General features: G+C 38.0%; 1 protein-coding gene across 1 annotated transcript in view; it reads left to right on the top strand.

The window, feature by feature from the left end:
* LOC149806577 (nucleotide sugar transporter SLC35D2-like) overlaps positions 1–19,534 on the top strand; it is an 89,742-nt gene that overhangs the window by 29,570 nt on the left and 40,638 nt on the right. Inside the window, exons 7-8 of the mRNA XM_089954890.1 lie at positions 3,397–3,499; positions 18,181–18,207. Coding sequence (XP_089811016.1) covers positions 3,397–3,499; positions 18,181–18,207 — 130 coding nt within the window. The remainder of the gene's footprint in view (positions 1–3,396; positions 3,500–18,180; positions 18,208–19,534) is intronic.

A 19,534-nucleotide genomic window follows, 5' to 3' on the forward strand; every position in this document is an offset into this window, starting at 1 on the left:
TTCACGAGACCAAAATATTGCTCAACAATGTAGAGGATGGTCTTTTCCTCCTTCTACACTGAGACCCCTTATCTCTTCTTCAAGCTACCGGGAACATTGCCCGAAGTGGCCTATTAAACCTCCTCCTTTGGATGCTGATGTGGCCAAAGTGGGTATTTATTTGGGATCCTGGGCATGCCTTCCCATCAAAACAATTGATGCCATGGAACAGAAAACCAGTAACTATAGCCTCGCATGCCAACCTTTTCTCAGCTACTTCCTTTAGTATGCTGAGAGAGGCCTCCCTGAATCCAGCCGTATTACATGAGAAGCCAAAACATCCCAGCATGTGCTATCTCTTGCCATTGCATTATTGGCAGAATTTCAGCACATCTACCATGATGCTGCATTGGACTTGTCAAAGGTCTTGTTTAACCACAGTAAAGACCTTTTAAGGGCTGGTCCTCTAAAAGCCAAGACCCTCTTTGGGGGCCTCATTTTTACTGTGGCTTCTCAAGACTTACTCAGTCACTAACATCGATCTATTACCTCTACTCCTGGTCCATCGCAATTGACCAGGAAATGAGGTCAAGCAAATTGTCCTCAGGGACCATCTGCCAAATTTTTCAAGCAGGCACAACCTGTCAAATCCACATATTCTTGCTAGACTACCTCCTCCATGGCGCCCAGGTCACCACAGAGCCAAGAGGGAGTTTTCTAACCCACCTTCCTTTCCTAAAACCAGGGCAGGAAGGGGGGAGGAGCATCCCTAGCAAATTACCCCATCTCCTGCCGTGCATCCCCTACCCAAACATTCCAGAAGGTGCTCGCATAGGCTTTTTCTCTGAGGCTTGGTCAAGCATCATGGATGATGGTTGGGTCCTCTCCATTGTAAACGAGGGTTATCGACTCCAGTTCAGGAACAATCCCCACTATCAAGGACCCCCATTTTCTTTCCCCAGTCCAATCTGGTGGAATTTAAGGGTAGAGATGCACACCTTTTTGCAGAAAGGAGCAGTCGAGAGGGTTTTAATGTTCAGTCTCCCACCTTCTACTTCTGATTCTTCCTGGTCACCAAGAAAAGCAGGATATTTCTAATCATTACTGATCTCTCTCCGCTCATCCAGTTTCTGTCAGAGGAAACCTCAAGATGGAGACAACTTCCTCAGTCCAGAACACTCTTCATCTGTCTGATTGGGCAGTTTCCATCAACCTTCAGGATGACTATTTACACGTCCCCATTTTTCCTCCACACTGCAATATATTCGTTTTTGCCTAGACCAGAAAGTTCTGCAATTTTGGGTTCTGCTGTTCAGAATCTCTTCAGCACCCAGAGTCTTCACCTGGGTTATGGGAGATGTAGCGGCCTACCTTTGAATACAGGGAACACTGATTCTCCAGTATTTCGATGGCTGGCTGATTCTCCATTTTCTTGTTTCAGGATCTGTTCTGCTCTTGGTCAACCACAACTCAATTTGGTCTCCTACCCAACCTCGAGAAGTCGGAACTCACTCCATCACAGGGCATTGTTTATGTGGGGATGAACTTTCTCACGAACCAAAACTTGGTCTGGGTTCCCATGGATCGGGTATATTTAATTCTGGCTGTCCTAGAGATTCTACGAGCAAAAACTGTTGTATCTGCTCGCCTTTATCTGTCCCTACTCAGAACCTTGAACACCTCTGCCAAATTGGTTTCCTTTAGGACATCTTCACCTGCATCCTCTACAGTTCCTTCTTCTGAGAAGGTGGAAATCTCACAGATTCTCTATCAACCCCCGATTTCTGTAGGACCAGTTTTTCACCACCATTTGCTTTGGTGGATGAATGAAGACAGATTCCTGATGGGGGTCCACATACATGCACCCGATCCCCATTCCTATCTGTTCACAGATGCGTCAGATTCAGGCTGGGGAGCCCATGTAGACCATTAGGGCATAATTCAACACGGTTCTTGGACTCAGGCCGAATTGTCCCTCTACATCAACAACTTAGAATTGAAAGCATTGTTTCTAGCATTGCAAGGGTGCATTGACCTAATAAGGGGCTGATGTGTCATGGTCTCCTCAGACAACATGTCTGTCATAGTCTACCTACAATGTCAGGGAGGTCTGGAAACTTTTCCTCTGGGCGGCCTCAGAGAATGTCACAATCCGAGTTGCCATCTTGCCAATCTGATAAAGTTTTTTTTCCTTACAGCATGGTCTCTTCACCAATCTGTAACAGAATCCCTGTTTTCCCTTTGGGGAAAACCTCTAGTGGACCTGTTTGTGACCAAACTCAACAACAAACTTCCCTTTTACCTGACTTCTGTCCAGGATTAGAAAGCATGGGCATTTGATGCATTCAGCTTCCAGTGGGAATGCCTATTCGCTTTTGCCTTCCCACCTTTCCGACTGGTAGCACAAGTTCTGCAAAGAGTCCAAACTTCAACTGCTTCATTCTGATTGCCCCATTGTGGCCCCAACAACCATGGTTCATCAATCTCCTAGACCTATTGATAGATCATCACCGGGGATCCCTTCTCCACCTTAGCCCAGACATTCTCCACCTTCAAGCCTGGCTCATCTCAAACAATCTCTCCACCAGAACAAGTTTTTGGACAGAGTCAGTACTGCATCAATCAAGCCAGGAGAACTTCTACATCCAAAGTTTATGATGCCAGGTGGAGAATCTTCTGTGATTGGTGCAGTATGAAACACATTGATTCTATCTGCCCTTCTGTAACTTCCATTGCTGATTTCCTTTTGTTTGTCTGAGACCATAAGATGTTCAGTATCCACTATCAAAGGCTATCGAGCTGCCATCTCCAACACAATTAAATTCTTGCATGGCACATACATTGGTTCATATCTACATCTTGCTGATCTTATAAAGTTTTTTGAGCTTCAGAGACCTGTCTCTCACTCCCTTGTGCCTAGATAGAATCTTTCCTGTGTTCTTTGGTCATTTACACAGTTGTAGAATAACAATTTGGATGATTTGCCATGTATCGGCAATTAGTGATGTATCGGCAATCACATGATGTATCGGCAAACATTGTAGTGTCTTTAAAAGTCACTTAGCTTTGAACACTCATGGTGGTTTTAATTTTTAATAAAGTGAACATTATTTGCGTGGTTCTAGATGTTGCGAGGTGCAATGTAAAGTTACAAGAATTTTGACTAAAATTTGTTTTAAAAAATTATTTTCATAATGAAAAGCATACTAGGACAATTTAGTCCAGTATGTAGTAGCCCTGATTAGAAACCATAGTTCTGTAACTAAGTAATAATTGCTATAACAATAAATACACTTGCTCATGCTTTTATACATATAAAAATAAATTACTCTGTTGTTGTTAGAACTTTAATCACTAAAAACACCAGTGTACAATGTACAAATGTTATATAACTATTTTTGATCTTTTTCTTTTCAGTGCTGATCTAGCATTTGACCTTGTTGGATATGTCTTTATACTCCTGAATGATGTATTTACTGCTGCTAATATGGTATACACCAAGAAGAAAATTGATACAAAGGTGAGTCACTTTGTTGTATAATTAGTTTACTAACATTTCTCTAATTTTAATAGTCTGATACTTTAATACATGTTTTCTTAAATTCCTTGTGGTTTCCCTCTAACTTTTGAATTTGTGTGTTGTAGATCCTTTTGTTTGGCACTAACACAAAGTTAATACTATTTTGATTTTTTTGCGCATAGGAGTTTCATAATAGATCTGTACTGTTGTGTGTGTGTGTGTGTGTGTGTGTATATATATATATATATATATATATATATATATATATATATATATATATATATATATATATTAGAAGTCCTTACATACTTCTATTTGTCGGACAAGTTGGGTAGGTCAGAGATTTTGAATAGCACATACTTTGAGTAACTCAATATGTCATGGGAGTTCTCAATTATTGTATCAATTTGCCTTTGGTTTGTTTATCCATCATACTGCCAGCTAAACACCTTAATGAAGTAAAATTCTGTGGTCACTAGGTCTAGTTCATAGATTGTTTCTTTAAAGCTGTTGACAAGTAAGCTATTTTCAATGGTGACTACACTGTTTATTTGTTGGTCAGTGAATGGATGTCACTTGCTAAGCATATTTGGTCATTATGCTTTCCTGTTTGTTTAAATGCTCTTGAGCCACAAGACACAAGACAGGAAGGTGTGAAAAGCTTATCTCCTGGACCTCTTAAAAGTCCTATAATTAAACAATTGTCCCAGGGGCTGTTAAACAGAATTACATTAGTTCCACAAACTCCAAGGTTTGTGTCACATTGTGTCAGCACATGATAAAATAGATACAACAACAGTTGTATTTTCATCCTTCATGACCTATTTGTAGACCTGACCAAATAAAACTTAACCATTCGACTTTACCAGAGATTTACATTAATTAGCTAATAAATATTTTGGAGGTAGTATGTAATCTTGTCAGTTAATAACTAATTTTTAAGAAGAGTAGAGCGGAATAAAAGAACATAGGACAAAAAGGTCACAAAGTCAGAGACAGAAAGTCGCAGGACAGAAGATCACAATTTGAATTGTCACCATTGTGAGAGACACTTAGGATAAAAAGTCACAGGAGGTAATGTCACACTTTGAATTTTGTAATGTTGCATGCTTTTATATGACACAACATGTCTGCAAATTCTTCATGGAGATATTTCTATTATTATTATTATTATTATTATTATTATTATCAAATCTCAGCCATATGATCTTTTAATATTTTCAAGCTATTTTATAACAGTTTGCAACAAAAAGAAAGTAAGAGTATACCTTAAGTACTAATGAAATAATCTTATTGTTATAAGTGTCACTGTTAATGCAAAAGTTCATTAATGGCTTATTTTAAATTGTTAATAAAGTCTTAGTCTAATAATTCTTGATGTATTTCATGTCAGTTGAATATTCATATCAAACACCATGAAGAAACTTGAAATGGTCTTCCTGCCTGCAGTATGAAGAGTACAGCTGATATTCATTTTGCAAATATCTGGCTTGATGCATTAAGACTTGGCAAAATTTTCCCTCTCATGTTGTTGCATGCTTTTGCAAGTTTCATATATTTCATCAGATGCATGATTTTAAGGTTGACCTTGGAACTGGACTTTGGTATTGCAAGTCTGGATAAACTACCTCAGTCTGCACCCAGTGCTGGACCTAGGCATGCACTTCCATCATTGCTTGGTCTTATGTAATGCATGTCTAGTATTCAGGTAACCTTCAAAACAGTTGTTGTGGGGTTTAACGCCATTTAAAACAGAGTTTTAGAACATCCATTGTCGCCATTCAAAACAGTTTTAGAACATCCATTGTTGCTTTTGATGATTTCCATTTTGGAATTATTCATGGATTTTGATATTTTTTCTATGAAACTTGGTTTTTTGTTGAAAGTTAAGCCATTAAACACAACAAAAGAAGTAATTAGAGATTGAAACAAAAATTTATTTGTATATTCTTATCAACATAAAAGAGGTTGTGTTGAAAGTTTGCTGTCACATCCTTCCCTGTGTCATACTTCAGCCAGATGCATGCATTTTTCCAGCGTTTATTGTACTTTCTTATTCTATTCTTTTGATCTTATTTATAATTACATGCTCTCTTGTCATCATCTAATTTCTGATGTTTTGGTGTCAGCTGCACATGATGCAAAAAGCATCTTTTTTTCAAACTCTTGTTGGCACCATACAGCCACTATTGTGCTTCGGTTCTGTAAAACACTACGTATGTAAATGCACACACACACACAGACACACACACACACATGCACACACACACACACATGCACACACACACACCAAACATTGCATTTAATATTTATCAGCAGTGATGGAAGTGTTAAAACACAAAAATATTAACTGCAGATCAAGGTAGGTAGCAAAAATAATGTACATTAAATAAACTAAATATTTACATTTTTCATACAGTTTTCTGTAAATATGACAAGTAATGTGTAGATTGCTCTTTGTATGCTCAGATTACAATTTTTTTACGACTTATATTTGTAATAATTACGCTTATACCTCTCTTGGGGGTTGGCATGTGTGAACCTACAAAAAGGCAGATCAGGTCCACATATAATACAGTTTCCCTTTGATTGGGTACCTGGGTAACTGATCATTAGGATTGGCAGGTACCTGGTAGAAATTTCACAAAACTTTGACATCTCTAGCTACATGTACATAGTGGGTCTTGATTAACATATAAAAACATGTAATGATACATTTTACTTGGTTGATTAACATAAAAAAATATAAACAAGCAAGACATTAAGTCACCAGTTTTACTGAAATTCTGTAAAAATTACAGCAAAAATATTTCCCTTTATACATGGTATGCCAGGATCAGGAAGTGGTGATATTCAGAGAGGCATTCCATTCAGAGGGATATAGAATGTATTGATGTGCAAAGCTTGTCAGTAGCTTCCAGTTGTCAATTTCCAGTGGGTATAGTTGACATCTGTAACATCTGACCAAAGGAACCAGCAGAGGCTGAAGAACTTGTGAACTATTTTGACATCTTCTACATTACTAGTTCATTTTTATGGGTTAAGAGAGTACAGACCTGGGCCATCTTCCTATCAGAATCCAAAGAGTAGCACAATTATTTCTACTTGCCATAATGAGTGAACACATTGAAGCTATCCCGGGTAATCCATGAATCAACAAGACATGTGGGGGATGGATTAATAACTTTGCCTTGGTAGGCTCATCACACCCAACCATACAGACCTGCATAAACTGGTCCAGAGAAAAAATGCCACAGTTACTACGGTTGTGTAGTAAGATCAGTAAGAACCCAGGTCATAAAGAGAGTACGACAATGCCTAGTTCTACTGCAGAAGAGGCTGCCACAGTGCCTAGTTCTACTGCAGAAGAGGCTATCACAGTGCCTAGTTCTACTGCAGAAGAGGCTATCACAATGCCTAGGTCTACTGCAGAAGAGGCTATCACAATGCCTAGTTCTACTGCAGAAGAGGCTATCACAGTGCCTAGTTCTACTGCAGAAGAGACTACCACCACAATGCCTAGTTCTACTGCAGAAGAGGTTACCACAATGCCTAGTTCTACTGCAGAAGAGGCTGCCACAGTGCCTAGTTCTACTGCAGAAGAGGCTATCACAGTGCCTAGTTCTACTGCAGAAGAGGCTACATCATTTGTGTATTGATCATAGAAGTACCACAATACCTAGTTATTACTGCAGAAGAGGCTACCGCAATGCCTAGGTTTACTGCAGAAGAGGCTATCACAATGCCTAGCTCTACTGCAGAAGATGCTGCCACATTGCCTAGTTCTACTGCAGAAGAGGCTACCACAATGCCTAGTTCTTACTGCAGAAGAGGCTACTGCAATGCCTAGTTTTACTGCAGAAGAGGCTATCACAATGCCTAGTTCTACTGCAGAAGATGCTGCCACATTGCCTAGTTCTACTGCAGAAGAGGCTACCACAATGCCTAGTTCTTACTGCAGAAGAGGCTGCCACAATGCCTAGTTCTACTGCAGAAGAGGCTGCCACAGTGCCTAGTTCTACTGCAGAAAAGGCTACCACAATGTCTAGTTCTACTGCAGAAGAGGCTGCCACAATGCCTAGTTCTACTGCAGAAGAGGCTGCCACAATGCCTAGTTCTACTGCAGAAGAGGCTACATCATTTGTGTGTTGATCATAGAAAAAGAAAAAAACTTGTTGAGAATGAAAGTAAGAAATTTAACACTGAACCCAGAAAAATCAATAATTACAGAAGGGAATGCAAACAAAATCTTTGCCAAGGTTATAAAAAAGGTTAATAAAAGCAAGACTGTCACATCAGGATCAACAGGTTGTATCCAGTGTCTGTGTGTGTGTGGGGGGGAACATGTGAATTTATATAAATATTTTCATGTAATTGATGTATGTAAGAACTTTTACTATTTTGCTATGAAATAAAATAAAAAGAGATTTGTTCTGAAAAGAGAAAAGTGTGATATCATGTAATATGTGCTGCAAATTTTTAAAAATATTTTGACTCAATTGGTGTGTGATCACTAACATGCACATGCAATAACTTTAGCACTAATATTATTGGAGGATAAGTTAATTTGATATTAAACATAGTGAAATTATTCCGTTATTGTTTAGAATTGGCTCTGTTTTTTATTTTCAAATTAGATTTTTTAAAAATGTAGTAACAACTTTGCAAAATATTATGCTAATAAGGGCCACCAGTAGCAATTTTATATGCTTTCATAGTCTAAAAATGCCTTTTTTGGTCAGGGGCCTTAGACCCCTCTGGACCCTCTTATTAGGGGCACTGCCCCCTTGAGATCCTTCTGGGGAAGAACCCTCTGACTCCTCCCCTTTCACAATTTACTGTTTTTAAGGAACCAAAATCATGTCTGTTGAAGAACAGTTAAGCAGAAGACAACTGCCTCAATGAGAAATGATGGAGGCCAAATGACTGAGCAGTTTCCATAGACCTCAGAGATGCTTATCTTCCCAGTCCACAGAAAGTTTCAGCAGTTTTGTGAGATTTTGGATTCTTCCTTTGGCCAAGCATCAACTCCCAGAACCTTCATCATGGTGAATGGTGTAATAGTGGCTAATTTAAGATCCTTGGGAGTTCCCATCCTCCATTACTTAAACGTGATCATGGTGAATGGTGTAATAGTGGCTAATTTAAGATCCTTGGGAGTTCCCATCCTCCATTACTTAAACATGATCATGGTGAATGGTGTAATAGTGGCTAATTTAAGATCCTTGGGAGTTCCCATCCTCCATTACTTAAACGTGATCATGGCGAATGGTGTAATAGTGGCTAATTTAAGATCCTTGGGAGTTCTCATGCTCCAGTACTTCAATGACTGGCTGATGTATGATTGATGCATAACATCATTGCATGTGCCTCTCAGAGGGATCTAGATGCCAGTTGGAAGAGTCACTTGACTAGGCCTTATCTCCAAAAAGAAGATGGCAGACCTTATCCCATCTCTGAATTTTTCTTAAGTGGGGGATGAATTTCTCACCACTCAAAGAACATTCTGGGTTTTTCCAGACAGAATCTCAAATACTTTTTCTTAGCAAGACATGATGAGAAGACATTAGCTGCTCATTTCTACCTCCCTGTCCTGGGAACTCGGAATATGGCAGCAGATTTAGTTACCCTAGGAAGGCTTCATATGCAGCTCCTGTAATTCTTGCTTCTAGCAAACTTGAGACTTCACAATGACCTTCTATCTTTCCAGACCCACTTATGATCCATGTTTCTTCATCATCCAGATTGGTTATAAAACAGGAGAGGTTTCTGACCACAGAACCAATTCACATGCTGGAACCTCCACTCCATCCTTTGCACTGTTGCCTCTGATTCACATTAGGGGACTTAACTTGTGCCACAAGAAATAGTTTTGTAGGGCCTGTGGTTTTCAGAAGGAGCTTCCCTAGGCTTCAACAATTGAGAAATGTGGTTAGAATTTCAAGCACTTTCAAGGGCGAATCAGATGCTTAAGACAGCTCAACATAATGGTTGCTACAGATAAAATGTCAATTTTAGCATGCCTCATCTGCCAAAGTTGCACTTTTGCCTTTTTTTCATCTTGGAAGTTTGAAACCATCTCCAGTTGACAGCTTCTTCAGATATCATTCTCACAGTTGGCTATATTAAAAGCAAGAGGAATATCCTGGCAGACATCTTGCCCAAATTGGGTTAAGCAGTTCTCACAGAGCAGTCTGTACACCAGTCACTAGCAGAGATACTTGGCATCTTTGGGAAGGGCATTTGTGGACTTTTTTGCAAGAAAGCTGAACAATAAACTCCCACTTTAAGCCTCTCATGTGCTAGACCAGAGGGTTGCAGATGCCTTAAGTCAAATGCATGCTTATGCCTTCCCATCTTTCAGATTAATTCATCATGTTCTCCACTCTTTGGACTTAAAAGTCATTGCTCATCTTGATAGTGCCCCTGTGGCCCAGTAATCATGATTCATTGACCCCCTTGACCTGTTGGATAATCCAAGGGAATTATCACTGAGGAGGGATCTGTTGTCACAGCACAGTGGGTCCTTTATGCACACAGAATCCCCCAACTTCATATATGGTTCCTACTTAATGATATATCTGCCAAGATTCGTTTTTGAGCAAGGTTGCCAAATGCAGTGATCAGGCTAGAAGGTAATTGATTTCCAAGGTTTATGATGCCAAGGAGATAATTTTCTGTAATTTGCAGTAGGAAATGTGCTGATTCTGTCAGTCCCACTCCCCTCTTTAACCAATTCTTTTGCAGATTTTCTTATTTTTCCCTTAAAAGAAAATATTGCTCAGAATGTACCTTTTAAGGTTATGGAGCAACTTTCTCTAACACTTATAAGTTCTCTAAAGGTCCAACTCTAGGGTCAGACTACCTATATCATTCAGATTTTGTTAATGCTGAGATGGAACCTATTGTATGTTTTTTGATCACCATCTAAACTTACTTATGAATGTCTGGGTGAAGCCTCTTTGAGAGCCTTTCCCTGAAAACACCTAGCATCAGCAAGGAAATGGAGTGAAATTTATCCTTTGTCCCTGGAAAGGGTTGTTGATGTTTCAGTGGTAACTGTGATTTTGGTCTCTGTTGTCAGCTGAGGGTTTCTGATAAGAATCAGCTTCATGTACATCTGGTAGCTAGTGTTTCTGTCAAATCCCTAGTCTTAGTCATATCTCTCTAGGGGATGATCACAATAGACTCCTTTGCTCAGTGTCCTTTCTATCTAAATGAAATGAAGAAAGGGTCATAACAGCTACCATCTTGAAGTTGATTGTTTGGATTATTAAAAGAGCTTATGGAATTCTCACTGTGAGAGATCTTTCTTTCATAGAACTCCAGGACTATATGATCAGAATTTGTTGAAGTATCTTTGTCCTTTTGACATATCCTTCTTTGGATGATGTCATGAAAGCCACCATCTGGCATTCTCACTCCACTTTCTTGTCAGTTTAACTTTGTTCATTGGTGCACCAGAGTGACGATATTTATGCTTTGGGTCCAGTTGTATCAGCCCAACAAGTTGTCAAGCCATAATCCAGGAAGCATTAGAAAACCTTACGACAATATTGGGAAGCTGACTAGGCGACAGCTTACAGTATCTTAGTCCCACTGAGCTGGTGAGATTCAGCAATGCATTAATATAAGCTAATACATAATGGTTATTAAAATGTAGTTTTTGTGGGAGTAAATTGCTATTTATTGGTTTTAAAAGTACTTTGAACACTATTGTCTCATCATGCCATGGATATGGGAGCTGTGTTGATTTCCCAAGGTGGCCGATCTGAGCTGGTCCAGGCAGGCATCAACATGAGTTGAAACCCACAACCCTTGGATTATGAATCCAGTGCTCTACCAACTGTGCTCACATGGCTCTATGTTACTGGGACATAAAACTCATTTAGTTATTAATACTTATTTCTATTACTGCACAATCTAAGTGCATAAAATGACAGCAGATGTCCATGTATATTTAATGACAGCACGTATGACTCTCAGTGCATTAAATTGTGGCATATATGGCTCTTTGCATTAACAGACATCAGATATTCCTCCAAATATATTGAATGACAGCACATATGGCTTTTAGCATTAACTGACAGCAGATATGCCTCAAAGTATATTAACTGACAGTGGATATGGCTCTAAGAACATTAACTGGCAGTGAATATGGCTATAAGAACATTAACTGACAGTGGATATGGCTCTAAGAACATTACTTGACAGTGGATATGGCTCTAAGAACATTAACTGGCAGTGGATATGGTTCTAAGAACATTACCTAATAGTGGATATGGCTCTAAGAACATTAACTGGCAGTGGATATGGTTCTAAGAACATTACCTGACAGTGGATATGGCTCTAAGAACATTAACTGGCAGTGGATATGGCTCTAAGAACATTAACTGGCAGTGGATATGGCTCTAAGAACATTACCTGACAGTAGATATGACTCAAAGAACATTACCTGACAGTGGATATAGCTCTAGGAACATTAACTGGCAGTGGATATGGCTCTAAGAACATTAACTGGCAGTGGATGTGGCTCTAAGAACATTAATTGGCAGTGGATATGGTTCTGAGAACATTAACTAGCAGTGGATGTGGCTCTGAGAACATTAACTGACAGTGGATGTGGCTCTAAGAACATTAATTGGCAGTGGATATGGCTCTGAGAACATTAATTGGCAGTGGATATGGTTCTAAGAACATTACCTGACAGTGGATATGGCTCTAAGAACATTAACTGGCAGTGGATATGGCTCTAAGAACATTAACTGGCAGTGGATATGGCTCTAAGAACATTACCTGACAGTAGATATGACTCAAAGAACATTACCTGACAGTGGATATAGCTCTAGGAACATTAACTGGCAGTGGATATGGCTCTAAGAACATTAACTGGCAGTGGATGTGGCTCTAAGAACATTAATTGGCAGTGGATATGGTTCTGAGAACATTACTTGACAGTGGATCTGGCTCTAAGAACATTAACTGACAGTGGATATACTTCTGAAAACATTAACTGGCAGTGGATGTGGCTCTGAGAACATTAATTGGCAGTGGATATGGTTCTAAGAACATTACCTGACAGTGGATATGGCTCTAAGAACATTAACTGGCAGTGGATATGGCTCTAAGAACATTAACTGGCAGTGGATATGGCTCTAAGAACATTACCTGACAGTAGATATGACTCAAAGAACATTAACTGACAGTATATATGGCTCTAAGAACATTAACTGGCAGTGGATGTGGTTCTAAGAACATTACCTGACATTTGATATAGATCTAGGAACATTAACTTTCAGTGAATATGGCTCTAAGAACATTAACTGGCAGTGGATGTGGCTCTAAGAACATTAATTGGCAGTGGATATGGTTCTGAGAACATTAACTAGCAGTGGATGTGGCTCTGAGAACATTAACTGACAGTGGATGTGGCTCTAAGAACATTACTTGACAGTGGATATGGCTCTAAGAACATTAATTGGCAGTGGATATGGTTCTAAGAACATTAACTAGCAGTGGATGTGGCTCTAAGAACATTAAATGACAGTGGATATGGCTCTGAGAACATTAATTGGCAGTGGATATGGTTCTAAGAACATTACCTGACAGTGGATATGGCTCTAAGAACATTACCTGGCAGTGGATGTGGCTCTAAGAACATTACCTAACAGTAGATATGGCTCAAAGAACATTACAGGGCTGAGCAAATCCCATAGCCCGACGTCCTGGACTAGTCATTTTTGAAGTCGGACAAGTACAGTTTTCCAAGTCACTAGTCCGGGACAAGTGCTTTTTAAAAAGGTCAGGCTAGTCCTTATTTTCATGCTTTAATCACTATATCTGCCTTTATTTGGCCAATCATGCCCTCTGGGCATACTGAATACTTGATTCTACCCCTCTTCGTGTATACATTTACATCCTTTTACTGCTTGACTGCATATTGGGCTAAGCGACCAAATTATCGGCAAATCAAAACACTTCAAACAAAAGAAAGCCAGTATGATTAATTAGCAGTGTTGTAAGCGGTTTTGTTGCAATGAGTTTACTCAATCTAGATCATAATGAGCGGCTCACTATGATTTTAATCCAGTGAGTCAGTGTAATTAAATTAATGAAAGGTATATTACTGACATCAGTGTTGGTTTCCTTTATGAACTGATTAAGTGACAGTAATGATTCTTTAATTTATAATTGATTATACAAATGATTAACTTCCCGTGCGATATTGTGTTTGAAGCGAAACAATTACGCTAATTAATGAGCTGTTTCAGTTTGTATTTAAAAGAGAAAATTGACGTTATGATCACTTTAGAAGTAGTTGTCAAGCAAGCTGATAGTTACTATGTGGATAAAATGAGTTTGCTAAATTATTTTCGCAAGTAAGGTAATAACGGCGATTCGGCGAAGGTAAATTTGTTTGAAAATGGAGTGATAAAACGTAAGACGGATACTGAGTGTGCGGTAGCTATTTCTGAGTGTGAACGAGGATTTAGTTCAATGAACTTAATCAAGACTTCTTTAAGGAATTCCTTAAACCAAAAGAGTTTACAAATGCTAATGAACATTTCTGCAAATGGACCAGAGCTTGAGGACTTTAACCCAGACACAGCTATCAACTGCTGGCTTAGTGCTGGTGCAGGTGGCAGACATATACATGGACATATTTTCAAATCCATCAGCTAAAACATATATACATGAACCTGAAGAAGCCAAATGTATAACAACCAATGTTTTTGAAAAATTAAATTCTTTTCAGAAATAATTATGTTGTATATCGTTTTGTTTGATTTTTCTATGATTAAGCACATACATCTCATCAAATCTTGGAAAGTGATTACCATTTTGGGACCAGTGAAAAATAAGGTGGGACTAGTGACGAGTAAGGTGGGACTAGTGACGAGTAAGGTGGGACTAGTGAAGAGAAAGGTGGGACTAGTGAATTTTCTGAAACCACTTGTCCTGCACTAGTGGTTAAAAATAAAATTGCTCAGCCCTGCATTACCTGACAGTGGATATAACACTAAGAACATTAACTGGCAGTGGATATGGCTCTAAGAACATTAACTGGCAGTGAATGTGGCTCTAAGAACATTAATTGGCAGTGGATATGGCTCTAAGAACATTACCTGACAGTAGATATAGCTCTAAGAACATTAACTAGCAGTGGATATGGCTCTGAGAACATTACCTAACAGTGAATATGGCTCTAAGAACATTAAATGACAGTAGATATGGTTCTGAAAACATTAACTGGCAGTGGATGTGGCTCTAAGAACATAACCTGACAGTGGATATTGCTCTAAGAATATTAACTGGCAGTGGATATGGCTCTAAGAACATTAATTGGCAGTGGATCTGGCTCTAAGAACATTAACTGAGAGTAGATATGGCTCTAAGAACATTAACTGGCAGTTGATATGGCTCTAAAAACATTAACTAGCAGTGGATATGGCTTTGAGAACATTACCTGAGAGTAGATATGGCTCTAAGAACATTAACTGAGAGTAGATATGGCTCTAAGAACGTTAACTGACAGTGTATATGGCTTCAAGAACATTAATTGGCAGTGGATATGGTTCTAAGAACATTAACTGAGAGTATATATGGTTCTAAGAACATTAACTGAGAGTAGATATGGCTCTAAGAACATTAACTGGCAGTGGATATGGCTCTAAGAACATTAACTGACAGTGGATCTGGCTTGAAGAACATTAATTGGCAGTGGATATGGTTCTAAGAACATTAACTGAGAGTAGATATGGTTCTAAGAACATTAACTGAGAGTAGATATGGCTCTAAGAACATTAACTGAGAGTAGATATGGCTCTAAGAACATTAACTGAGAGTAGATATGGCTCTAAGAACATTAACTGAGAGTAGATATGGCTCTAAGAACATTAACTGAGAGTAGATATGGCTCTAAGAACATTAACTGAGAGTGGATGTGACTTTCAGTGCAATAACTGACAGTAGATATGTCTCTAAGTACTTTCAATGAGAGCAGATGTGGTTCTATGTATATAATGACAGCAGATATTGGTCTAAGCATATAATGACAGCAGATATTGGTCTAAGCATTTAATGACAGCAGATACTGGTCTAAGCATTTAATGACAGCATATATTGGTCTAAGCATTTAATGACAGCATATATTGGTCTAAGCATTTAATGACAGCATATATTGGTCTAAGCATTTAATGACAGCATATATTGGTCTAAGCATTTAATAACAGCAGATATCGGTCTAAGCATTTAATGACAGCAGATATTGGTCTAAAGATTTAATGACAGCAGATATTGGTCTAAGTATTTAATGACAGCAGATATTGGTCTAAGCATTTAATGACACCAGATATTGGTCTAAGCATTTAATGACATCGGATATTGGTCTAAGCATTTAATGACATCGGATATTGGTCTAAGCATTTAATGACAGCAGATATTGGTCTAAAGATTTAATGACAGCAGATATTGGTCTAAGCATTTAATGACACCAGATATTGGTCTAAGCATTTAATGACATCGGATATTGGTCTAAGCATTTAATGACATCGGATATTGGTCTAAGCATTTAATGACAGCAGATATTGGTCTTCACTGTTTGCAGCAGGGGAGATGTTATGTGCAGTTAAACATATCATTGTTGTGTCTTTCATGCATTTTAAAGCTAATTACACAATATCCCAAACAAACATTGCCTAACACAATCAAATGTCTCATGTATTATATAAGGCTGAATTTACAATACTGAAACATACAAGGCAAGACTCAATCATGCATGTCTCATACATTGTATAAGACTGAATTTACAATACCCCAGACAATGCCAGATGCAGTCATGTGTGTATCTTACATTGTATTAGGCTGAATTTACAATACCCCAAACATTGCCAGACACAGTCATGCCTGTCTCATACATTATATAAGACTGAATTTACTATACCCCAAACATTGTCAGACACAATCATCTTACATTGTATTAGGCTGAATTTAGAATACCCCAGACTTTGCCAGACACAATCATATGTGTCTCGTACATTGTATTATTATGAATTTACTATACCCCAAACATTGCCAGATACAATCATGCCTGTCTCATACATTGTATAAGGCTGAATTTACTATACCCCAAACATTGCTAGACGCAATTATGTGTGTCTCTTACATTATATTAGGCTGAATTTACAATACCCCAAACATTGCCTGACAAAATAATGCTTGTCTTGAACATTGTATTTGGCTGAATATACAATATCCCAAACATTGCAAGACAAAATCATGCCTGTCTCGTACATTGTATAAGGCTGAATTTACTATACCCCAAACATTGCCAGACACAATCATGTGTGTCTCGTACATTGTTTTAGGCTGAATCTACAATACCCCCGACATTACCAGACACAATCATGTGTATCTCATACATTGTATAAGGCTGAATTTACAATACCCCAAACATTGCCAGACACAATCATGTGTATCTCATACATTGTATAAGGCTTAATTTACAATACCCCCGACATTGCCAGACATAATGATGTGTGTCTCATTCATTGTATAAGGCTGAATTTATTATACTCCAGACAATGCCAGACACAATCATGTGTGTCTCGTACATTGTTTTAGGCTGAATTTACAATACCCCTGACATTGCCAGACACAATCATGTGTATCTCATACATTGTATAAGGTTGAATCTATGATACCCCAAACATTGCCAGACACAATCATGTGTATCTCATACATTGTATAAGGCTTAATTTACAATACCCCAAACATTGCCAGACACAATCATGTGTGTCTCATACATTGTATAAGGCTGAATCTACAATACCCCAAACATTGCCAGACACAATCATGTGTGTCTCATACATTGTTTAAGGCTGAATCTACAATACCCCAAACATTGCCAGACACAATCATGTGTGTCTCATACATTGTATAAGGCTGAATTTACAATACCCCAAACATTGCCAGACACATTCATATGTGTCTCATGCATTGTATAAGGCTGAATTTACAATACCCAAAACATTGCCAGACACAATCATGTGTGTTTCATACATTGTATAAGGCTGAATCTACAATACCCCAAACATTGCCAGACACAATCATGTGTGTCTCATACATTGTATAAGGCTGAATCTACAATAACCTAAACATTACCAGTCAAAATCATTTTGTCATGCATTAAATAAGGCTGAATTCACAATACCCAAAACACACATTGCCAGACACAGTCATAATACTGAGACATAAGATATTTACCTATATATTTCATTTGCATGTCAATCAAATGTTATGGGCAGAAAATAATAGGATCTCCTTAGCTATGAAAGGACATTCAAGTCTCATTTCAGCAGTTTAAAATAAATTATAAGACATGCACTCTTATCCTGATGAATTTAATAACTATGAGGATGTTAATTCATTATTATTCACAAGTTTAATTAACACTTTGTTTCACAGTGGTTTTTTGAAACAGACTATATTTTCTGAATGCCAAGTCAATGTATGTCAGTTTCCTTCGTCTGTCTCATATTTTGATTGTGTCATTGTTGATGGTAAAAGGACTCAGGCTTTAGAATTTTGTAAGATTCATGGGGTAAATAGTCTTTTTTAATTTCATAATTGGCTTGTGACATAACATTAAGTAGAGACCGTGTACACTTTTGTTTTCCTAGTCTGAAGACACGATGGAAGAAGGGAAGGTAAGCCATAATTGCACAACTTAATGCTTTTCTTCATTCATATATATTTATTGGTAAAGGAAGCAATTTTAAAAAGCTTATATGAAATTTTTATGTTTCATTGCCCATCTACACAGTTTATTAAAATTTTTTAATGTTTTAAGACTCAAATTTATTTGTTGTTCTGATTTTTTTATGGGTAATATTTTATGAAAACATTAATAATGGGATTTATATACAGTTGGTACATCTGCAGCTTTATTTTCAGTTTTAATTTATGCTTAAAGCTGTCTGTGTATGAATAATTTACATTTAACATAAGAGTATTTTTGGTTAAATGGACAGTTAGTAGAAACCTAGACCCTTCATTTCATATACTTCTGAAATCAACTCTGATTTTAGTTATGGTTACTTGTCAGTTTACTATTTCTTAGTTTTCCTCCAAATGTCTTGGTGAAATATGGTTCAGTTAAACATAGAGTCTGTATATTCACAAGCATTTTATAAAAGTGTGGAGGGTATTTTATTCCATCCTTCGGTTGCCTGTCTTTCATTCAGTTCAGCTATCAGTTTTGTCTTTCCATTACCACATCCGCACCTTAACAGCACCTTAACTGCTGGTGGAAATTCATAAAACTATGTGCTGTAGTTCTGTTGCTATTGAACCTCTGCAATAGAAGTGTCATTCAGTTGTTGTGTCTAATGCCAGTAGAAGGGTCATTCAGTTGTTGTGTCTAATGCCAGTAGAAGTGTCATTCAGTTGTTGTGTCTAATGCCAGTAGAAGTGTCATTCAATTGTTGTGTCTAATGCCAGTAGAAGTGTCATTCAGTTGTTGTGTCTAATGCCAGTAGAAGTGTCATTCAGTTGTTGTGTCTAATGCCAGTAGAAGGGTCATTCAGTTGTTGTGTCTAATGCCAGTAGAAGTGTCATTCAGTTGTTGTGTCTAATGCCAGTAGAAGTGTCATTCAGTTGTTGTGTCTAATGCCAGTAGAAGGGTCAAGGGACCACATTTAAAATGTTTCAATTAAAATTACATTTTCAGATATTTTCTGATACAGTTTCACTACATGTAGTTGGGAGACATTAGACTTGTGATGGATTTTATATTGCTATATCTGTATTTCTGTGTGGGTTGGGTTGGGGGCAACCACATAAATAACTTAGAAGGTAAGTGTCATATGTGGCCCAAATAGTGTTGAAGTGGTATATTTAAAGACATGAACATTTTGAAAAGCTTGGCACCTTTGTAAAATATTTTGTTCAATTTGTTGTTGGTCTCTACATTTTTTTTCTTCACATGTGAATCTGATGCAGTTTTGTGTTTTAGTTTGCCCTATCTTTGATCCA

This window comes from Sinohyriopsis cumingii, chromosome 1 (genome assembly GCF_028554795.1).
Source record: "Sinohyriopsis cumingii isolate HCF-2022 chromosome 1, ASM2855479v2, whole genome shotgun sequence".
NCBI classification, from domain to species: domain Eukaryota; kingdom Metazoa; phylum Mollusca; class Bivalvia; order Unionida; family Unionidae; genus Sinohyriopsis; species Sinohyriopsis cumingii.